Source organism: Phycodurus eques, chromosome 14 (genome assembly GCF_024500275.1).
Source record: "Phycodurus eques isolate BA_2022a chromosome 14, UOR_Pequ_1.1, whole genome shotgun sequence".
NCBI lineage: Eukaryota > Metazoa > Chordata > Actinopteri > Syngnathiformes > Syngnathidae > Phycodurus > Phycodurus eques.
Genome location: NC_084538.1, coordinates 2,073,998 through 2,093,881, shown reverse-complemented (window position 1 = coordinate 2,093,881; position 19,884 = coordinate 2,073,998). Strand labels below are relative to the sequence as shown.

At 44.7% G+C, this 19,884-nt stretch overlaps 2 protein-coding genes across 4 annotated transcripts; one reads left to right on the top strand and one right to left on the bottom strand.

The window, feature by feature from the left end:
* The first annotated feature begins 649 nt into the window (after positions 1-649).
* Positions 650-19,782, top strand: wdr32 (WD repeat domain 32). 2 transcript variants are annotated; one of them, XM_061695379.1, is made up of 8 exons: positions 650-1,253; positions 2,079-2,192; positions 2,521-2,718; positions 3,411-3,613; positions 3,700-3,777; positions 4,030-4,175; positions 4,252-4,637; positions 19,716-19,782. In XM_061695379.1, exons 1-7 carry the CDS (start codon positions 817-819, stop codon positions 4,621-4,623), a joined length of 1,548 nt encoding a protein of 515 aa, XP_061551363.1. In that variant the 5' UTR covers positions 650-816; the 3' UTR covers positions 4,624-4,637; positions 19,716-19,782. The 2 variants fall into 2 exon arrangements, with proteins under 2 accessions (XP_061551363.1, XP_061551362.1); XM_061695378.1 differs by lacking the exon at positions 19,716-19,782 and having other exon boundaries at positions 4,252-5,214.
* On the bottom strand, positions 8,615-19,483 carry LOC133412334 (probable carboxypeptidase X1). Of its 2 annotated transcripts, XM_061695376.1 has the most exons (11): positions 19,235-19,483; positions 16,648-16,757; positions 15,708-15,847; positions 15,530-15,614; positions 14,112-14,262; positions 13,762-13,850; positions 13,564-13,687; positions 13,301-13,497; positions 13,055-13,234; positions 12,122-12,416; positions 11,473-11,653 (listed from the first exon to the last, which is right to left on the bottom strand). In XM_061695376.1, the coding sequence occupies exons 1-11, from the start codon at positions 19,455-19,457 to the stop codon at positions 11,505-11,507; spliced, it is 1,743 nt and encodes a 580-aa protein (XP_061551360.1). In that variant the 5' UTR covers positions 19,458-19,483; the 3' UTR covers positions 11,473-11,504. The 2 variants fall into 2 exon arrangements, with proteins under 2 accessions (XP_061551361.1, XP_061551360.1); XM_061695377.1 differs by lacking the exons at positions 15,708-15,847; positions 16,648-16,757; positions 19,235-19,483 and adding exons at positions 8,615-9,928; positions 9,992-10,094 and having other exon boundaries at positions 11,514-11,653; positions 15,530-15,697.
* Positions 19,783-19,884: the final 102 nt, after the last annotated feature.

Genomic DNA, 19,884 nt, shown 5'->3' with positions numbered 1-19,884 from the left:
TCATCATCCGTTTCTTGCGCTGAAAGGCACTTAGAACATGGACGAATGTGTCGTCAGAATATATATGTATTATTTTTGGACATTAAATTCTCTTTGTTGCTTCGCGGCAATTAGAAAACGCGAGTCCTGGTGTGACAGGCCGCAGTTGATAAATAGGATTTCGTTGAGTACGACTAGATCGTAGATCTAACAGTGAATCCAAATGGTGAACTGTTGGGAAAACATAATAAAAAGTAGATTAAAAGTTAAAAAATATATTAAAAAAATAACTAAAAAGTGGTGCGTGTGTAGGCAGAGTCCCTCCACAAGGTGGAAGCAACAAACCTGGATGGCGCCGAAAGAAGATGGCGGAAACGGAACTACGCCATTTTTGTTTACGGTGATGAACGGAAGTCAAGCTTATCAATTGATTATAAACTACTTTCGGTGTTGTACTTCAGAGTAAAATAAACGTCTTTGATGTGTTTTATATATGTGGCTAAGATACCAACATAACGAGATAAAATATGTCATTTTAAATGAATTGTTTGAGTCAAGCGTTATTGTTGTCATTTTCAAACGTAGAACGGAGCGATTCGGCACTTGCTAACAATTATTTTGAAAGCGTTCCCGCTATTTTTCCGGTTGTGTACCGACTGGCCTCGTCCGCTTTGACGCGCGGCTGTCCGGCTCTGGCGAGTCTGACACCAACCGACGTTTGTCCGCTTGAAGCTCCGCTTAAAGCTGCCCCTTGCGCCACTATGGCCCCGCCGCAGAGCTGAGGCGGCCCCGCTTTCAACGCTCATCTTTGGCATAGCTATCTCTCCAGAGGCCGCAATGAGCTCGGAGGACGCCGACGAGCCGCGGGACAGGGCCGGTAGCAGCAGCAGCAGCAGCAGCAGCAGCAGCGGCGGCGGCGGCGGCGACAAAGAGCCCGACATGGACGGCTCGGACCGCGACGGAGGCCTCGCCCGGAGCTGCCCTCCCTCCCCGTCGGCAACGAGCGCGACCCCAGAAGAGCGTGGAGAGCCCGCCTCCGGGCCTCGACCGGCTGACGGCGGCGGGGGTTCGGGCTGCGACGCCGGCCGGCCGAGGAGTCTGTTCTCCTGGCTTCAGAACAGGTCCATCAGGCGGGGCGTGTTCGTGGACCCGGTGCGGGACAACTTTCGGATCATGACCAGCTTGTACAGCTCCATGAACCCGGCGGCTGACTCGGTCAACCTGAGCACCAAGACCCACGGAGCCGTATTCAACCTGGAGTACTCTCCAGACGGGTGAGGCCTTCCTCTCCGGGTCACCACCCAATTCCGACACGGAGGCCCTCAATGCTCCGTTGCACACATTACGCTTGTTTGACATGTATATTGAAATTCAAAACCAGGCTTGAAACCCCGATTTAACCCCTGGTATGCAAACCTGAACTCAGACTTGAAACAAAACTTTGCTTGAAACCTTATCTTTGCTGTAGACCCAAAACACACGCTTGAAATGCTAATTTAATCCTTGCTTGCAACCTTTGCTCTGGTTTCAAAATCTCATTTGAAACCCAAACCCGAATTTAAAACACTATCCCTGGCTTGAAAGCCTAACCTGAAGCCCTAACCGTAGAATGAGTATTTTTTTTTACATTTTTTGTTATGCAACGTGAGCTAAAGCGGCGACTCCACAGTCTCCAGTTTGCTGCGGCAGTCATCTGCGATTCAAATGTGTCAAAACAAGAGTCCCTGTCGGTGTTCAGCATCAGAATTGTTGTTTATTTAGCATTCTGTTTGCGGGTCAGTTGGGATTTGTAGCCGGGCGGACGGTTCACGAAAGCGGGTCCAGCCGAAGCAGCGGGCTGCCTCACGTTCGTCTCGCCGCTCGGGCCTCCAGGCAGTGCACTCATAAAAATGTGCATTTTTACACGCAAAATTAAAAACAAAATGTTGGTTTCAATTATTATTATTTTTGGTTTCAAATAAGTATTCTAATATATGTTTTTTTTTACACTTTGTCCATGTTATGATGACAGGTTTGTTGTCTGCACAAAGTGGTCAGAATTCAATGTGTGATTTTTTTCTTTTATTTATTTTTGTTTTGTTATGATGTGCGATGTTCAGGTCCGTGCTGACGGTGGCCTGCGAGCAGACCGAGGTCCTGCTCTTCGACCCCGTCTCGTCCCGACACATCAAAACCTTGACGGAGGCCCACGAGGATTGTGTCAACAACATAAGGTGACTTTTGTTCACTTCCTTCTTCCAATCACCTTCCTCCAGCCAAAGAAACTCCCGGCCTCGAAACCCCCTATTATTACAAATCCTTTGTCGGTCAATATTGAATACAAATATAACAATACTGTCTTTTTCTCATGAAAAAAATCCATTCATGTTATAGCTACGCCATGACGGCCGGTGCCCACGTTCAGCCGTTCATATGGATTGCGCTAATATACGAATATGTTGAGTAAGAAAACGATTGCAGGGAGCTAGCTCCACAACGTTTGCTGAAAATGTTTCTGAACGTTAACCCCGTCCGTCGCGGGCACCCGCCGACTGTCGGCAGGTTCCTGGACAACCGTCTTTTCGCCACGTGCTCGGACGACACCACCATCGCGCTGTGGGACCTGCGCAAGCTCAACTCCAAGGTGTGCTCGCTGCACGGCCACGCCAGCTGGGTGAAGAACATCGAGTACGACACCAACACGCGCCTGCTCGTCACCTCCGGCTTCGACGGCAACGTCATCACGTGGGACACCAACAGGTTGCCGCGCTCTCACTCTAAAATAACAACACGAATAACAAGAGCTCGGATTTGTTTAAGACGCTCTCAATAGTGGCGTCGTGATGCCCAAATTAGGACGTCCGCGCGAGACGCACCTGAAGTATCTCAATGATGAAATGATCGCAAAAATCATAAAACGCAACAAGGAGTTGAATCATAAACGACGAATCACGGAACTGCAAATTCTTAGTGTTTGTAGTCATTCCAAGTTGTAATAGGCAGTGGAGGATATTAAAGAAACTACCGCAACCACAGTAGATAAATCTAGAACTACTTCAATACTAATACTATACCTTTATAAAATAGCATCAATACAATTCCTTGACACCAATTACTGCTTTCCTATTCTTCCGGGCTTCGGTGGCATCGTTTAGCATCTTCACTCGGGGGGGAAATAACGTCGATACGAGCGCTTAGATGGTGGCGGCAAACTGAAGTCACTTCACAACAGACAGCAGTTGGCCAGATAGCGAAGAATAAAATGTATTTAAAAAAAAAAAAAGAGGCTTTGGAAGGTTTGAAAAACAAATGAACGGGATTTCCGTTCATTTCGGTGGCGCAGGATGATTTAAGATGCTTCGCGTCGTGGAACAAATGAAATTCCAAGAAGTCAAGGCGGCACCGTACCGGCGTTTCCGTTCGCTGACACGGTGCCGAAACGTCCCGCGCAGATTCACGGAGGACGGCTGCCCGCACAAGAAGTTCTTCCATACGCGCTACCTGATGAGGATGCGGCTGACGCCCGACTGCTCCAAGATGCTCATCTCCACGTCGTCGGGCTACCTGCTCATCCTGCACGACCTGGACCTCACCCAGTCGCTGGAGGTGGGCAGCTACCGCATGCTGCGAGCCAGGCGCACCCCCCTCACGTCAGGTCGGTGGCGGCGCGCCCTTCGCCCCCGCGCTCTTCGGCGTTCCGTCGCCCGCTTCAAACGGCTTTCTTTGACGTTTCGCGCTTAGACGGAGGCGCGCTGGCGTCCCGCTCGGCCGGACCTCGCCACGGAAACGACTCCGGCAAGCTGCACCCTCACAGAGAAGGTGAGAGATGCTTTTCGACCAAAAAAGAAAATACAAGTATGAAATAGTATATAGTGTACGTATAAAACACAACTCACGTATTTCAACACGAACGTCTCAATGCAATATTTTATAACACCGATTTGACGGATTGTCATCGGGTTCTGGAACATCAACGAGGCACGACTCTAGCTTCCAGAAATGACCCATTTTAAAGGCCATTTTTACGAACGCATTTTCTTCTATCGGCGGACCTCAATCCTGTGCCCGCAGGCCTTTCTCCGAGGAACAGCCTGGAGGTTCTGACCCCGGAGATCCCGGGCGAGCGGGACCGAGGCAGCTGCATCACGTCGCTGCAGCTGCACCCCAAAGGCTGGGCCACGCTCATCCGCTGCTCCAGCAACATGGACGACCGCGAGGTCAGCACGGCCTTTTCCTTTTTTCGAGCCGCCTCGGTCTTCGCTTTCAACCGTCCCCCGTCGTTGTCGCCCGCAGTGGACGTGCGTGTACGAGTTCCAGGAGGGCGCGCCCGCCCGTCCGCCGTTGTCGCCGCGCTGCTCCCTGCGCCTGACGCACTACATCGAGGAGGCCAACGTCGGCCGGGGCTACATCAAGGAGTTGTGCTTCAGCCCGGACGGCCGCCTCATCTGCTCGCCGTACGGCTACGGCGTGCGTCTGCTGGCCTTCGACGACAGCTGCGGCGAGCTGGCCGACTGCGTGCCCGTGCAGACCGGCTGCCTGCGCGAGGTGCGCGCCATCTACTCGCACAGCGACGTGGTGCTCACCACCAAGTTCTCGCCCACCCACTGTCAGGTGGCCTCGGGCTGCCTCAGCGGCCGGGTGGCGCTCTACCAGCCCAAGTTCTAGCGGAGCGCGCCCAGGTACGCCCGCGTCGTCTGTGCGCACCTTTCTGCGCGGGAACGTTTGTTTTAAAAAACAAAAACAAAAACACAAAAAAGCGTTCCGACCTGAGCGCCGACAAAGGGACATTTCGTTTCATTCGGACCGGCAGCGCCGACACTCGGTACCGCCTTAAATTGCAGATTTAAAGTGGACCTTTTGGGCAGCACGCCGGACGAGCGGTTAGCATGTCTGCCTCACGGTTCCGAAGGTTCGGGGTTGGAATCGGGCTTTCCTGTGTGGAGCGTTCTCATGTGCTTCCCTCGCTTACGGGGGTTTTCTCCGGGTACTCCGACTTCCTCCCGCGTTCCGAAAACATGCGCGGTCGATGATGATGATTGAAGACTCGAAATTGTCCAGAGGTGTGAATGCTTGTTTGCCTATGCGTGCCCTGCGATCGGCAGGGTCTGCCACATACGACTTTTTACTGGAGGGGTGGGGGGGGACAATTCTCAAGAAAAACAGCTTTATTTCTGAAATATTAAACCCTTTTTTCCTTGACAAACAGTAACTTAAATCTTCTGACTAGATTGGAAAAAGTTACTTTTTTTCTAGAAAAATGCTACTTTGTTTCTCTTTTTTTTTTTTTTTTTGAAACAATACAACTTTTCCCCCAAAATTTTATCGCACAATATTACCACTTTTTTGACGAAAGATGACTACCATTCAAACTTTTATTTTTATTATTATTATTTTGTTTAAGAGACATTTTTCTATATAAAAGAAAGTTCTTGCCAAAAAGTTATTCTAGGTTGATTAAAGACTCCAAATCAGTTGTCAGCAACCAGGTTGCCCTCATGGATCACGTGAGGAGCCGGCGGGCCTGTTCCAAAAATAGCTCACCAGAAATCCATTTTCTAGAAGATAAAAAAAAAAAAAAACTTTTGATGCAGAAAGCATTATTTTCTCTCGATAAAAGGCTTTCTTGGAAAAAACTAAAACATGAAAAATATGACCTTCCACCCCAAAATCCTGTAAAAAATACTGCTTAAATCTCATAATAAGGCAGCGACTTTCTCATCGAAAGATGACTAGTAGTCCAACTTTCTCAAAAAATACAACTTAAAAAAAACTTATTTCTTTTACTTTAGTATTCCGACTTTCTTCAAAAAAAACTTTTTTTTCCCAAATGACTTTTTTTCCCCACACAGAAAAAAAATGGAAAACACAACTTCTGTCTTGTAATATTGCAACTTTTTAACTCGCCCTCGAAAAAAATGTCGGGGAAAAAATGACTTTAATCTCACAATATTCTATTTCTTCTAGACCAAAGACAATTCATGTTCCAACTGTTTTGTGAATTCCTACTTTCCCCCCTCAAAAAGTTTTCTACAAAAATGTATCTCACAAAATCTTAATCTCATATTTCAACTTTTTCGAGCAACGATGATTGATAAATCCAACTTTCTTGAAAATTACCCCCCTCCCCCCCACCCCGTACAAAATGTCTTGCCAAAAAGTCATCTCCGGTTAATTGAAGACTAAATTGTGTGTGTGTGTGTGTGTGTGTGTGTGCGCGCGCGCGTGTACTAAATGTGAGCGTGAAGGCTTGCTCGCCCGGCACCCGAATGAGGAAGCGAAGCCGTGTGGATGGAAGCAGGGAACTTTGGTGGGGCGGCAAGCCGGACGGTTCAATGTTGAATCGAGAGCGGAGCGACCAAAGCAAGCAAAAGACGGACGTCGCTCGGGATCGACAGGTGCTGCCTCAGCTCTCGCTTTCGTTCGCGTTTGCGCTTTCGTGGCCTTTCAGCATTTTTCTGCGTTCGGCGATCCTCGGTGCCGGTCGGGTGGATTGTTTCCGCTCTTCTGGTTCTGGCTTCCTGTTCAAAATTTAGAAGCGAACCTTAGAATGGAAAATAGTCTTGAATTTTTTTCCCATTCAACCATGTTGACACTTTCCACACTGCAAAAATCCACAATAACAAAGACCACCCAAAGAAAAATTCCCTCTAATCCATCCATGTTTTTTTTTTTTTTTTTGTGGGAGGGGGGTAAGCTTTCCCGAACTGATAATGATTCAAAAAACAAAAAGAAAAGATGAAAGCCAAGTGTGAACTACTATGCATACCAGCCAAATTTGGTTATTAATAAGGGCTGTTAGGGCCACACTGGAACAGGAAAAATATTTATATTAGAGAAAATAAAGTCATCATTGTGCAGCTTCTTGACTGTGAATTCTCATAATGTTACGACTTCCATTCTTGAGAGAATACAAGCTAAATCTCGTAATATCGTAATATTACGAGATTTTTCGTAACAAAAACAAAACAAAAAAAACTGAAAAACGCAATAGAAATCATATTATTATTATTACTAATTTTTCTTAGGGGTAAATTCTTAAACGCAAAAGAAACTGTGACATTTGATTTATCTCGTGAAATTCAAATTTATCTTCTCGAAAAAAAAAAAAATTCTAAGAAAAAAGGATTTTAGAAAAAACACATTCTCGTAATGTTATGAACAAACAACAACCTTAATCTTGTAATACGACTTTCTCAAAAAAACTCACTTTTTTACTAGGAAAGAATTCTATAAAAATACCACCATTCTTGTAACTAATTTTTTTTTTGACAAAAGATAGCTAATATTCCAACTTTCCCGAAAAAGCCCCCAAAACTTCTATTAGAAAATAGACTTTTTTTATTTAAAAAAAACAAAACAAAAACATTCTCTAAACTCTACCATAATTTTCTAATACTCTGACTTTCTTGAAAAACAAATATCTTTGTATAGAAAAAAAAAAAATTTCAGGAAAAATAAACAACTTTATTCTCCTAATCTAACTTTGTTTCTCAACAAACGACAACTTTAATAATCTGACTTTTTTTTAAAATGCCCCTTTATTTTCTCAAAAATAAAACTTTAATCTCATAATATGGTGAGTTTGGTTTTCCTCGTAGAACGATGGATATAATCTCATGATATTACGACCGTTCTGGAAAAAAAATCGACTTTCTCGAAAACAACATTTTACAACTATTCTTGTAACATTGCAACCTTTTTTCACGACAAACGACGACTTTAATATTTGGACTTTCTGGAAAAAGTCAAACTTTTATGTTGAAAGGAATTTTGACAAAAACGTGACTTTAATCTGTTAATATGACAACCTTCTGGGGGAAAAAAATCCACTCTTTCAATCGCGTTTTATTTTCCCGACAGGTGACAACTTTAATATTCAGACTTTCTGGAAAAGATAAACAACTGTTTCTAGAAATAATTTCTCGTAATATTGAGACTTTTCTTCTCGACAAACGCCAACTTTAATAGGCTGACTTTTTTTTTTTTTTTTTTTTTTTAAATCTCATGAAATAATGATTTACTGTGAAGGAAAAAAAGTCTTTTTCTAGATTATTTTTATTTTTTCCCCTCATAAATTTACGAGTTTATTCTCTACATTTTTTTTTTCTTTCCAGCGTGGCCCGAATATGTATTACATCTGAACGAACAAAGTTTGTTCTTACGTTCATTTGTTATGCTCACAGGACATTTTGAAGTCATTTCAAAGCAGATATTCAAAGCGGACCTGAAGGACAAGCCAGGAAAACGTTTGTTGTCTTATTTATTTAGCCTTTATGTGTGTGCGTGTGCGACGCGTCTTTCAGGTTTTTCCTATATGTGCCGTCTGAATAAGGAATAACTGAACTGGAGATGAGGTTCACCCACTTTTCTCTAATTGTAAGAATGAAATAAGCCTAAAATGTGAATTCAACAGAAAACATTTCCAGAGCTCCTGTGTGCTTGTGCGCGGCCATGTTGTATTCATGCATCAACCCATCCTGAGCTATGAAATTAAAAAAAGAAGTTTAAAAAAAAAAAAAAAAAAGAAAGGTACTTTGTCCTGAAAAAAAATAAAGTTTGCCTCGCTTTGCTATTTGTTGTTCCGCTGCCCCTTCGCCACGAAATGGCTGAAAAGGTCGGGCTTTGTCCCCCAAAATGATTCCAGTCCAGTCAAATACAGTAAAAGCAATATTTATTTTTATTCATATTATTGGAGCCAGTGTGGTCCTGTTGGAGATGAGTCAAAGTAGAAAAAAAAAGTTCTATATCAGACCAGCTGAGACTTGTTAATAGGGCGGTTAAAAAAAACTAAACAAAACAAAAAACAAACCTCTTCATACAATTTGTCGTCATTCAACAGTGGTGGAACGGAGTCGCGCGTGGACGACGGTCACTTTCTCTGCTTTCACTCATTTGTCACACTTCAAAAGGAATATTAGGGCCACACAGTACAATTATGCAATGAGAATCAAGTTGGAATATTATGCGGATAACTTTGTTGTTGTTGTGATATCAGGAAAAAAAAAAAAAAATCTGTTAAGAGGGGAGGAACAATCATGTGAGATTATTCATACTTTCTGTCTTAATATATTAAGCATGAAGTCTGATTTAGTTTTGAATGTTAACCGTGGTCTTTTTTTCAATTGGGAAAAAAAACAACTTTATTGTCGTAGCGTTACACTTTTCTCATATTTTTCATGTACTCATTTTATGAGAAGTTTTATTTCTTGAAAAAACTATGTACGTAGTTGAATTTTATTAAAATCTTGATTTTTGTGATTTAAAAAAAAAAAGTTTGAATTTACAAGAAAACATCAGGAAAAACATTGAAGAATTTAAAACGTCGTCTTACGAAATACTTTTTCCAGAAATGTCCTAATTTATGAAAAGTAACCTTATTTTTTTGAATGGTACACACATTAAGTCTTATCATAATTGTTTGTCAATGAAAAGTATCTTAATTTATGATATACTATATACAATTGAAAAACCTGGCCCTAATAGTCCTTAACTCTTTTTTTTTAAGTGACTGTACATTTGGACAGCATAATCAAATGAGACCTCATGTTGTGTCTGACAGTGAGGTCACGTGACCATGTCCAGCGTGTTTATATTAAAAAAAAAAAAAAAAAAAAAGTTGTTTAAATCCCGAATCCTCGTAATCTCAAGGAGGAGGATCGCGCCTTCCTGGGCTGCTCTCGCTGCATCCGCTGGCCCTCTCGCCGTTGGTTGATGGCCTTGGTGCTGGCGCGCAGCTTGCGCAGACGCAGCGCCCGCAGGCGCAGCTGCAGGTCCTGCGGGATCTTGCCGCCCTTGGCCCGGATCCCCTTGAGCCTCCGCGCGGGCGTCTGCGTCAGGGTGAAGTCGCAGACGGTGGCGCGGGCCTCCGTGCCCACGCGGCAGTGGCGCACGGCCGGCACGTAGCCCTCGGCCCACGCCGCCACCTTGTAGTCGCCCGGGTTCAGCAGGCGCCAGTAGTCTCCGTCGGCGGCTGGGGGAGGGGCGGGAGAGGTCAACGTGAAGGTCCGCGTGAAGGTCCGTTTTGCCGCCTCACCTGATCGGATGTCGTGCCCGTGGTCCTCCACCCTGATCACGGCGTCCTCGATTCCTTTCTTGCTCTCTTTGTCCCGCACCACCCCTTTAAGGCCTCGGTGAACCTAGTGACGGTTTTACATAGCAACAATCTTGGAAAAATGCTCAAGACAACATTGCGAAACCATCAAAAAAGGATCAAATATGTCTGGCGAAATGACGTCATCATTTGTGTGGATAAAATCTTAATTTTGCCCAGAAATTGTTTGCTTGTGTTTTAGAAAAACAATTCATGAGAATCGTCTGGAGTAGTTATTCGATTTTTCAGAATGTCAGAATTAATTAAAATCAACAACAAAATAATAGAAACAATGTTTTGACATATTTGATATTTTATGTACATTTTTTGAGGAACATAAATCATTTTATGAGACTAAATATTTTTGTGAACAAAGTCCTGATAAGATTAAATTCTTAATTTTTCTACTTAAAAAAGCAGAAATTTAAACAAAAATGTAAAGAAAAATTGCAAAAATGTTTTTGAAGTCCTTGAGTTTTTGAAAAAAGAGAAAAAAAAGAGAATTCTCTAAACCATCGAAAATGCTGTCAGAAGACACTAAAAAAAAAAAAATGTATTTTGTGCAGAATAGAGTATTATTTTTGAGAAAAATAAAATTGCAACAACAACAAAATGGTTGAAAAAAGTTTTAATATGAAATTGAAGTTATTTGGGAGGAAGAAAAGCCATAACGTTTGAGAATAGTCTTAACTTTTTGAGGGGGGGAAAGTAGGAATTTATTAGGATAAAATCACATTTTTCCAGAAAGCATGAATTTATTAAAATCCAATAGACGACAAAAAATGGGAAAAAGTTTTAATACTGTGAAGTTTTAAAAACTCTTAGTTTTCTTACTTTTCCAAAACAAAAAGAATTCAGAGAACTAAATTTGCATTTTTGTGTGGCGGGAGGAGGGGAGTAAAGTAAAAAAGGTCGTATTGAATAAAAAATAGTTTGTCCATTTTGTTTGGAAATATATGAGACTAAAATTTTATTTTGAGGGGGAAAAGTAATACCGGTATATTATTTTTGAAGGGGGGGAAAAAGAAATTAAAGTTGAATTTATTTATTTTTGGCACAGAAAGTAGTAATAAAAGGTTAGGCTTTTTAGAGCAAAAAAGCGGTAATATTATGTTAGTCTTGGAATTTATTTTTTTAGATAATAAAAACAAAAAATGATGACAAGTCCTATTTTTTTACAGTAAAAGTTAAGCTAAATTACTGGAGTAGTCTTAAGTTTCCACGAAAATCATCATAATAAATGATTCATCTTAATTAAATAATACAATCATAGTTTGTTTTTTTAAACAAATAGGAGAATCAAGTCGCATTTATTTTATTTTTTCCTTTTATTTAAGGAGAAAAGGGATCATAATGTCCGATTAAATTGACAAGAATAAGTCCTAATTACTGTTTTGTTTTTTGTTTTTTTTGACGCCATAATGAATTATTTTGCACTGTGGCCAAAAACGTGATGTTAAGCGACCTGCTCTATGAAGAGGACGAGGGACTCCTTGTTGTTCTCCCACTGAGCAGGAAGCTCGCTGGCGTGAGGGAACTTGTCGCAGGAAAGCTCCACCGTCACCTCGAAGCAGTTGGTGTGCAAGTAGCTGAAATCATTCATACCTGACAAGGAGGACATTACGATCCAAATTGTTAAGTGTCAAAAGAGTGATGCGTCAATGCGAAGAAACTATCTGAACATTTTCCCCCCCAAATCCTAGCGCTATTTAACTATTATTGCATGCAATATCAGTTCTGTTAAAAAGGCATCTAAAATGGCTGACTTCCGATGTCTTTTTAGACATTGCTCCTTGAGACTTTTTGTGGGTCAACCCATGATTGACATGCCTCCCAAATTTGTTCAGGGAAACTGGCTTCAGAAAAAAAGTCAAAATGGCTGACTTCCTGTGTCTTTTAAGGCACGGCTTCCCGAGACTTTTGATGGTCTCCGCGTGGCAGACATGCCTACCAAATTTCACGTTGCTAAGGGAAACGGGCCTAAAGGGCTGAACTTTGAAAAAACATTCTCGAGGGCGCTACTGAGTCGACCAAATGTTGCATCGTGCAACGTGAAAATGCGCGTAGACTGACTTCCGGGCACGTTGTGCCAGGCTCCGCCGTTGATGATGTTGTTGTGCGCCTGGAAGTCCTCGTAGTGGCACGGGCGGCGCTCGGCATTGGCCATGGCCAGGTTGGTGGAGGCGTACACGGTGGCGAGCCAGCGGAAGAAGGCGTTGTCGGCGGTGGGCGTGCGGGCCTGCGGGGCCCAGCCCTCGGTGCCGTCGAACGGGTACGTCACCACCAGCTCCCCCCCGTGCAGGTTGGCGCCCAGCGCGAACGGGATGTCCTGCATCCAGCTGATCACGGCGCGTGTCTCCGAGGCCACCTGACCGACCGCGGTACAGATCACAATCAGTTTTGGGTCTCCTATCCGAGGACGAACTCTCCTGTGCAATGTGGAGCGTTTAATGAGTGTGTTCACTCCCCCGATAGGATCTAGTTAGCGTTTTTGTATCCTTCACCTGAGATGCGTTTGGGGGTTTTGGTCCCCTTTCCCAGGATGAGTTTGCGTATTTTGAGTTCCCCAGGGAACATTTTTCCTGCACAATGCGAAGAGCCAGCAGTAGTTTGTTCAGTCCCGCTTCTGGGATCCATTTTGGTGTTTTTGGTCCCCCTCCCGGAATCCATTTTGATATTCTAGGTCCTCCATCCAGAAGGCATCTTGTTGTTTGTGGTCTGTCTCATAGGACGCATTTGGTTCTTTTTGGTACCTCAACTCATATCCAAATCCGTATTTTTAGTCCCCCATCCAGAATGCATATTTATATTTTGCCCCCTACTCTAGGTTGCATTTTGGTGGTCTTTGGTCCCCCTTCTCGGATGTATGTTGCCACTACCCCAGCTCAAATCTATTTTGGCGGTTTTGATTCCCCCCCCCACACACCTAATCGAGGATGCATGCTTATTTAATTTAATTAATTAATTGATCGATTGATTGATTTTTGGGGATGAGTGTTCCCTTACCAGGGCGTCCTCTTTGGTGTAGTATTCTGGAATGGGAATGTAGTGGTTGGGCACTTTGGACGGGTCCTCCGCCATCTCCTGAGCGTCCCACATAATGGTGTTGAGGTCCGGGAAATTGTGATTCAGGTCGATTCCTTCGAAGGTGTACCGACCCTCGCCCCAGCCGGCCAGCTCGGAGCCCTGAGGAACGGCGGGAATTTCGGTCCGAGTCGGTTTTCCCGCACCCTGTCGAGAAGGACGACGTACCTTGCTGTAAGCCACTTCGTATCCGTCCGGGTTCATGGAAGGAAGAAGGTGTATCCGAGTTTCGGCGACGAGCCGGACCACGCGCCGGTTGCCCCTCTTGTACTCGCGGCACAGGTACTGCATCAGGTTGAGAACCAGCTCGCGACCCAGGACTTCGTTTCCGTGCATGTTGGCCACGTAGCGGAACTCTGGCTCGCCTGGTCGTCATAGAGTCATCTTAATAAAGTGTCCGGTGCGTTTGGATTTAACGCGGCACCCCTCACCGAGTTCGTGCTTGCCGGGATTGTCGGAGATCTCCATGACGTAGAGCTTGAGGCCCATGTGGCTTTTCCCGACGGTGTAGATGCGCGTGATGTCGGGACACTCCTCCGCCACCGACTTCATCAGCTTCCGGAGAAAGCGAGAGGGAGGTTAGAAGTTTTCACGGGATCAAATCCGAGGAGCTGGTCGTGAACGTTCACCTTTCGCATCTCTTGGTAGTTGTGGTGTCGGAAATCCAGCTTATCCTTCGATCTCGCTTCTGGTTCTGAGGAATAGCTCTCCTGGGTCTCTGGAAAGATCCAACAACACATCAGCTAACACGCAATCGCTGCGTTATGGCCGCGGCACCTAAAACACTTGTTGGCGCTTTGCATTGTGCAGCGAAATGCATCTTAGATGGTGTTTCTGGTTCCCCACCAGGATGCACTTTTGTGTTTTTGGTCCCCCTCCCACATTGCGTTTAGGTGTTTTGGTCTCCCCCGGTTGCATTTTGGATTTAAGATCCGATTTTGCCTAATCTGTTCTCTAAAATGTAAATGCGTGTGTGTACCGTCGAGGCGACATCCGAGTATCTCTGCTCGGAGGCAGATGCCTCCGTCGGGGTACCAACTTTGTGGGTTGATGCGGATGTAACGCGCGACCGCGGGGACGGGAAGCACGGCCAGCACCGGAGTCTCGCCGTCGCCGTTGCCTTCGAAGATCTGGATTGAGTGGGACATCGTCACAAGTTGGGGGAAGGAGACAAAAACGAATACAAACCTGGATGGAAATATGAATGTGGCTTTGCATGATTTGGAACAAATGCTGTGCGGCTCCATGAAATGATTAGTGCGGTTGGTGTTACGCAATCCCCGCTGGGTTTGCGTTCAATTCCTTTTAACTGTTTCATGCTTGTTTCCAAACAAGCCTGCTTTATGGGTTTAAACAAGGGTTATGGGTTCAAGCAAGGATTCGCTTTTGATACCAGGGATTCAAGCCCGGGTTGGGTTTCAAATTAAGGTTAAAGATACAATCCACAATTTTTTTTTGTTTAAAAAAAAAATAAAAAATAAAAGTTATTTTCACCCTAGTCACAAACACAGTCCATGCCAAAATGCTGCTGAAGTCTATCAGCTTATGACACATTTTGTTATATATTTCAATATTTATGGTTTATATTTAGTGACTATCCTATACATAGCCGACATGACGTATTTTACCTACAAATTGCCAGGCCCATATATGGACAGCGCAAAGGTCGGCTGAGCCATAGAGGAAAGAGAAAGCAATTGAAGCAACACGTCGGAGGAGAATCCGAATCATCTTTATTTGCTAAGTATGTCCCAAAAACACAAGGAAGTTGTCTCCGGTAGTTGGAGCCGCTCTAGTTACGACAACGGACAGTCAATTGACTCAGAACACTTTGGAGACATAAAGACATTGGCAAAAAACAGTCACTGAGCAATAAAGGGTTGCTCGTTATCTGGTAATGCCGGTAAAAAAAAAAAAAAATTTGAACCCCAAAATACATCTAAGACATTTCAAAAGCTTGAGCGTCGAAATGTTTGAGATTCAGTCTTGGAGACCCGGTGAGGTAGTGCGACGGAAGAGGAGGAGGAGGCCGGACAAGCACTTAGCCGTTGTCATATCAAAGCACAAAGGCTTTATTGTAATGTTGAATTCCAGCGATAGGGGGCGCCACAAATTGCGGCTTATTCCTTAAAGGGCGCAAGTTAGGGTTAGTGTTTCAAATTGGGGTTCCAAGCCTGGGTTGAGGGTTTTAAGTCAGGGCTAAGGTTTAAAATGAGGGTCTCAAGAACGGGTTCGGCTTTCAAATTGGAGTTTCAAGTCAGGTTCTCGTGACTAGTTAAGCATTTCAAACAACAGATCAGGTTCAAAAAAAAATGTGGGTTTCAAGTAAGGGTTAAGATTTCAGTTTAGGGTCTCAAGACTGACGCAGGTTTTGAAATCGGTGTGTGCGGGTCTTACAGCTTCTTGTGTTGCGTTCATGCTGCTCTTCCAGCTGATGGAGTCGTTGCTCAGCTGCACTTTGTAGCTTTGGACCCAGTCTCGTCTAAACGCGCCCACAAACGAACAAGACAATCAAACAAAGCAAAAGCTTGTTGAGTTCCCGGCGTTGCGGGTGCCCGCGACGCCGCTGCCCGACCTCCAGATGGTGTTGCGGCCCTGCAGGATGACTCCGGTGAAGCGGGTCAGGCGCAGGGCGTCCACCTCCAGCCACTGGTGCCGGTCCTTGTAGTCGGCGCACCAGGCGCCGTCGTACAGGTCGCCGTCCTCGATGCCCGACTGGAAAGAACATTGCTCAGGTCAGCGCCGGGAGAAACCGCAAACTTTTTGGCTCCTGGAAAGGGACACTTAATTGCTTTCGGACTCCCTGGCCCATTTCATACCGTTTAATACTAACGTTGTTCCAAAGCCGTTTTGTTCTTTGTTGGGCTTTCTTTAGTCTTTCCTTTCCCTGTCTGTCCCATCGCAAACCGTCTTTCTGTCCAACTACATTTCGAATAAACATTTCATCACAAATACAAACAATAGTTGTGACATCTCCATGTACTCTTCAGGGTGATTGGACAGTAACTCCCTAGTTTTAAGCACTTGTCATTTCGTTCTGAATTATCATTCTTACAAGAAATTGAAAGTGCGTAGAATTGAGTTTTATTACAAATTGGACGAGGGCGGCGGCACTCGCCACTCGCTTCTCAACCCATTTCACAAGGAACTCTTGTGTGGGGAGGAAGACAAACTAACTTCTTCTATTTGCCCTTCGAGTTTTTCCAAAGCTGTTAAAAAAAAAAAAAAAATCCTTGTTCTTGTTAAAAATTATTGCAGTCAATTCTCAAATAAACAAAATAGGGAGTGCTTTTCAATCACTGTATATCCGGATGTCTGTATTATACTGCACCCAGGTGGCCAAGGCATGCGCGCCAGAAGGAGCAGCACGATATCCATTGAAATGAAGCAAAATAAGTGGCAGAAACTTTTAATGATTCACATTCTATTTAATGACGTAATTACTGTATGTTTTTGTAATGTACAATATTACAGAGTGCTATTTTTATGGTTAAAAAAAACCAAAATCATCAAACCTGGATGTTCAGCCTGCCTCTGTGAGGACCCAGACCGAACCTCTGGAAGGAGGACGCCTGGATTTGGGTGTCGTCCACCCTCAGGGACTCCAGACCCAGGGGAGGACAAGCTGGAGGAACCAGAAAACACGTTTGGGATCAGTGACGGGGTTTCAAGACACAGTTAGGGTTTGGAATATGGGTTTTGTGCCAGGGTTAGGGTTTAAAACAAGAGTTTCAAACCTGGATTAAGGTTTTCGACAAAGGTTAGGGTGTCATGGTTTCAAACAAATGTTTGTGTTTGGTCTTTTAAGTCAGGGTTGCGTTTCAAAGTAGGGTTTTTTTAGTGAGTTTGGGTTTAAAATAAGGGTTTTTAACGAAGGTTATGGTTTCAAAGTTGGGTTCTAAGTCAGGGTTAGGGTTCCAAACTATGGTTTAAGATCCGTTTTGAGCTTCGTGGAAAGGTTTGAATACAGATGTGCTTTGTACTCGTGATTTCTTTGTTGTTGTTTTTTAATTTTTGGAATAACGCTATCACAAAATGAGGACAAAGGGAATGCCGGTGAACACTGCATCCGGAAAGTATTCGCTGGCCTTCACCTTTTCAGAAGTTGAAGGGGAAAAAAGTGTCATGCATTCCATCGTGACATAACAAAATGTTGAAAAAGTGGAGCACTGTGAATGAGGGCGCGAGAGGCCTCGGCGACGCGTCGGGTGTGGTGGTCAGCCGACCAGACAGCCAGATAACGTAGAGGAGACCGTCGAAAGAGAGGTTGAAGGAAAAGTGACTCCGATTGGACGGGAAATGACAGTTGGCGACTCGTACCCGTGCACGGAGCAATTTCATATCTGGACGCTCTGCCACATTAAACGGCGAGGCGCACGCTGTGTTATTGTACTTGAGCACTTTCATTCAACCGGCAAAAGATAAGAGTAACAATCAAAGAAGAAGCGGGCTGCTGCAGAGAGGGCGTACGTCAGAGTCTGAGGAGGTTCACGCATCTTTCAAATATGGATGAATAATCCCCCTGGTGCTCTTCCTTGTTACATACATGACGGACGTAACGTGACGCCTGCGTTTGTTGCCGTATGTTACGTGACAAATGACCCGTGTTGCCGATACTCGCGCACGTTACTTTCGGGACTGGGCGGACATGGCTGTGCGCGCACCAGCGAGGGGTTAAAAGTCCACGACTTGCGAGCGAGATGTAATCGGAGCGTGGCTCGGCTCAGCTATGCGGGATGTGGAGAGGCCCGCTTTCCCACTTTCTCACTCGGTCAGCCCTGCAAGCGGGAGGAGGAGGAGGAGGAGGAGGAGGAAGGAGCCCAGATAAGCGATTCACGTTTGAAACTAGAGACGGGGTCGAGTGTAAACCCCAACGCTCCAGCTGCTGCGAATTCCAAGGCTTCGGAGAACAAGGCAATAACACGCTGACGCTGCGTTTTCGCTCGACTCGTCTGCTTTAGAGATTCAAGCGCACGCGTCGATATGATGGATTTGGATTTTTCAGTTGAAACCAGAATGACATGAAATCCGATGAAACTTTGCTTTGCTTTTGTTCTTGGGTTGATGCGCACGTTTGGGACACAGAACCCTTGGGTATATTTGTTTGAACAAATTAACAGGGCACCTCCGGGCATGTGGAAATTGCACCCAAGGATGAAGCGGACTTGCGCAAGTCCACAATTCTCTTCCTGACTTTTCCATGATGTTACACAAAGAGGTGGTATGTTTCAGGTTTGCCTACTTCAAATACATACATCTGGAGGCGTCTCTCGAAATAACTCAAATGTTGTCAATAAACCAATAAAAAGCTTCCAAAGAAATTACATCATCAACTGGGCTTTCCCAAATTGTGGAAATCTCACTGGACATAAACTTCCTTGATGAAAGTCATGAAAACTTAAAAAGCCCCCCCCAAAATTCTTCTGGCATTTGGTAAATAGAAATGGTTTTGGTTAGCCGAACTGACCTGCAACAGGTAAACATCTGCTTTCAGCTGTAAGTTTAATCAAGCTCAGAGTTTGAAAGAAATGACAACACATTTTCGGAACACGTCTGCCAACGTCGGCGTTCAAAAGATGACAAACCTCCATTTAGGAAAAGGTTTCAAATTACACTTTTGAACCAGAGTTAGGCTTTCAAATTAGGGGGTTAAATCAGGGTTGGTGTTTCAAAGAAAGGTTAGGAGTTCAAATGATGGTTTTAAATCTTGTTAGGGTATTAATACAGAGTTCTGATTTCAAATTAAGGTTGGAAGTTTGGGTTGCTGTTTCAAATTATGATTTCAAGTTGGGGTTGGTGTTTCACCTGTTTTGTTTTTGATTGCGGTTAGGGCTTCAAGATAGGTCGAAAGTTTCAAATTAAGGTTTCAAGTTCGGGTTGGGGTTCCAGGCAAAGGTTAGGGTTTCAAACTAGGTTTGAGCCTTCAAATTAGGGTTTAAGTTGTGGTTTCAGACTAGTATTAGGGTTTCAAGTCAGGTTTGGGATTTTAAGATAGGGTTAGTGTAACAAGTGTTTGCGTTTAAAATGAAGGGTTTCAGTCAGGGTTAGGGTTTTAAGGACAGGGTTATGTTTGTGGCCGTAATGAGGTGCGGTCGGTCGTACCCAGCGCCAGCTTCTCCTTCTCCTTGTCTTCCTTCTCCTTCTTCTCCGCTCCGAGCGTCACTCTGCTGGGGAGCGGCGGCGTTGGCGTCCGCCTCGCCGTGGAGGTCAACCCAGGGGTCGCAGTCGTGCCGGCGGTCCCGCTGGCGGCGTTGTTATCGGCGTCGCCGGTCGCCCAAAATGTTGCCGCCAGGAGGACGATGAAGACCGACGCGGACTTTTTCATCCTGCTCTTTGTGTGCTGCGTGTGCGGCGAATGCGCAGGGAGGACGCTTATGAGGGGCGACGGAGGGGGGAAGAGGAAAAGGGGGAGGGGCGGAAGGGAAAAAAGAAACTTCATTCGGTCATGTACGTCGGATGCACGAGACTAACATGGTAAACTGACGTCATTGTTACATCGAAACGGCATATGTCGGTCGAGCGCATTACAATCGTTTGCGATGTTTGAATGAAGTCAATTTCCCCCTTTTTGTTTTTTTTCCAGTGCCGAACCCCCAAAGTCAAAACACCCCAACAGCGGGACAAATTGGAGTTCAAAGGATCATCACGGCAGACGTTCGTTCACGCTCCAAGCCTGGGTTACACTTTCGAGGCTCTTCAAGACGGTGGTAAGGCTTCAAATCAGAGTTTCAACGCAGTTCACGTTTCAAATT

What these genes read in the sequence shown, in the direction of transcription:
- wdr32 (XM_061695379.1), top strand. Translation starts at nt 817, where the DNA reads ATGAGCTCGGAGGACGCCGACGAGCCGCGGGACAGGGCCGGTAGCAGC. An exon ending in CTGGAGTACTCTCCAGACGG is followed by an intron (nt 1,254 to 2,078) that starts GTGAGGCCTTCC and finishes TGCGATGTTCAG; the next exon opens with GTCCGTGCTGACGGTGGCCT. An exon ending in ATCACGTGGGACACCAACAG is followed by an intron (nt 2,719 to 3,410) that starts GTTGCCGCGCTC and finishes CGTCCCGCGCAG; the next exon opens with ATTCACGGAGGACGGCTGCC.
- LOC133412334 (XM_061695376.1), bottom strand. Translation starts at nt 19,457, where the DNA reads ATGAAAAAGTCCGCGTCGGTCTTCATCGTCCTCCTGGCGGCAACATTT. An exon ending in ACTCGGATGTCGCCTCGACG is followed by an intron (nt 13,851 to 14,111) that starts GTACACACACGC and finishes GGATCTTTCCAG; the next exon opens with AGACCCAGGAGAGCTATTCC. An exon ending in TCCCGGCAAGCACGAACTCG is followed by an intron (nt 13,498 to 13,563) that starts GTGAGGGGTGCC and finishes TATGACGACCAG; the next exon opens with GCGAGCCAGAGTTCCGCTAC.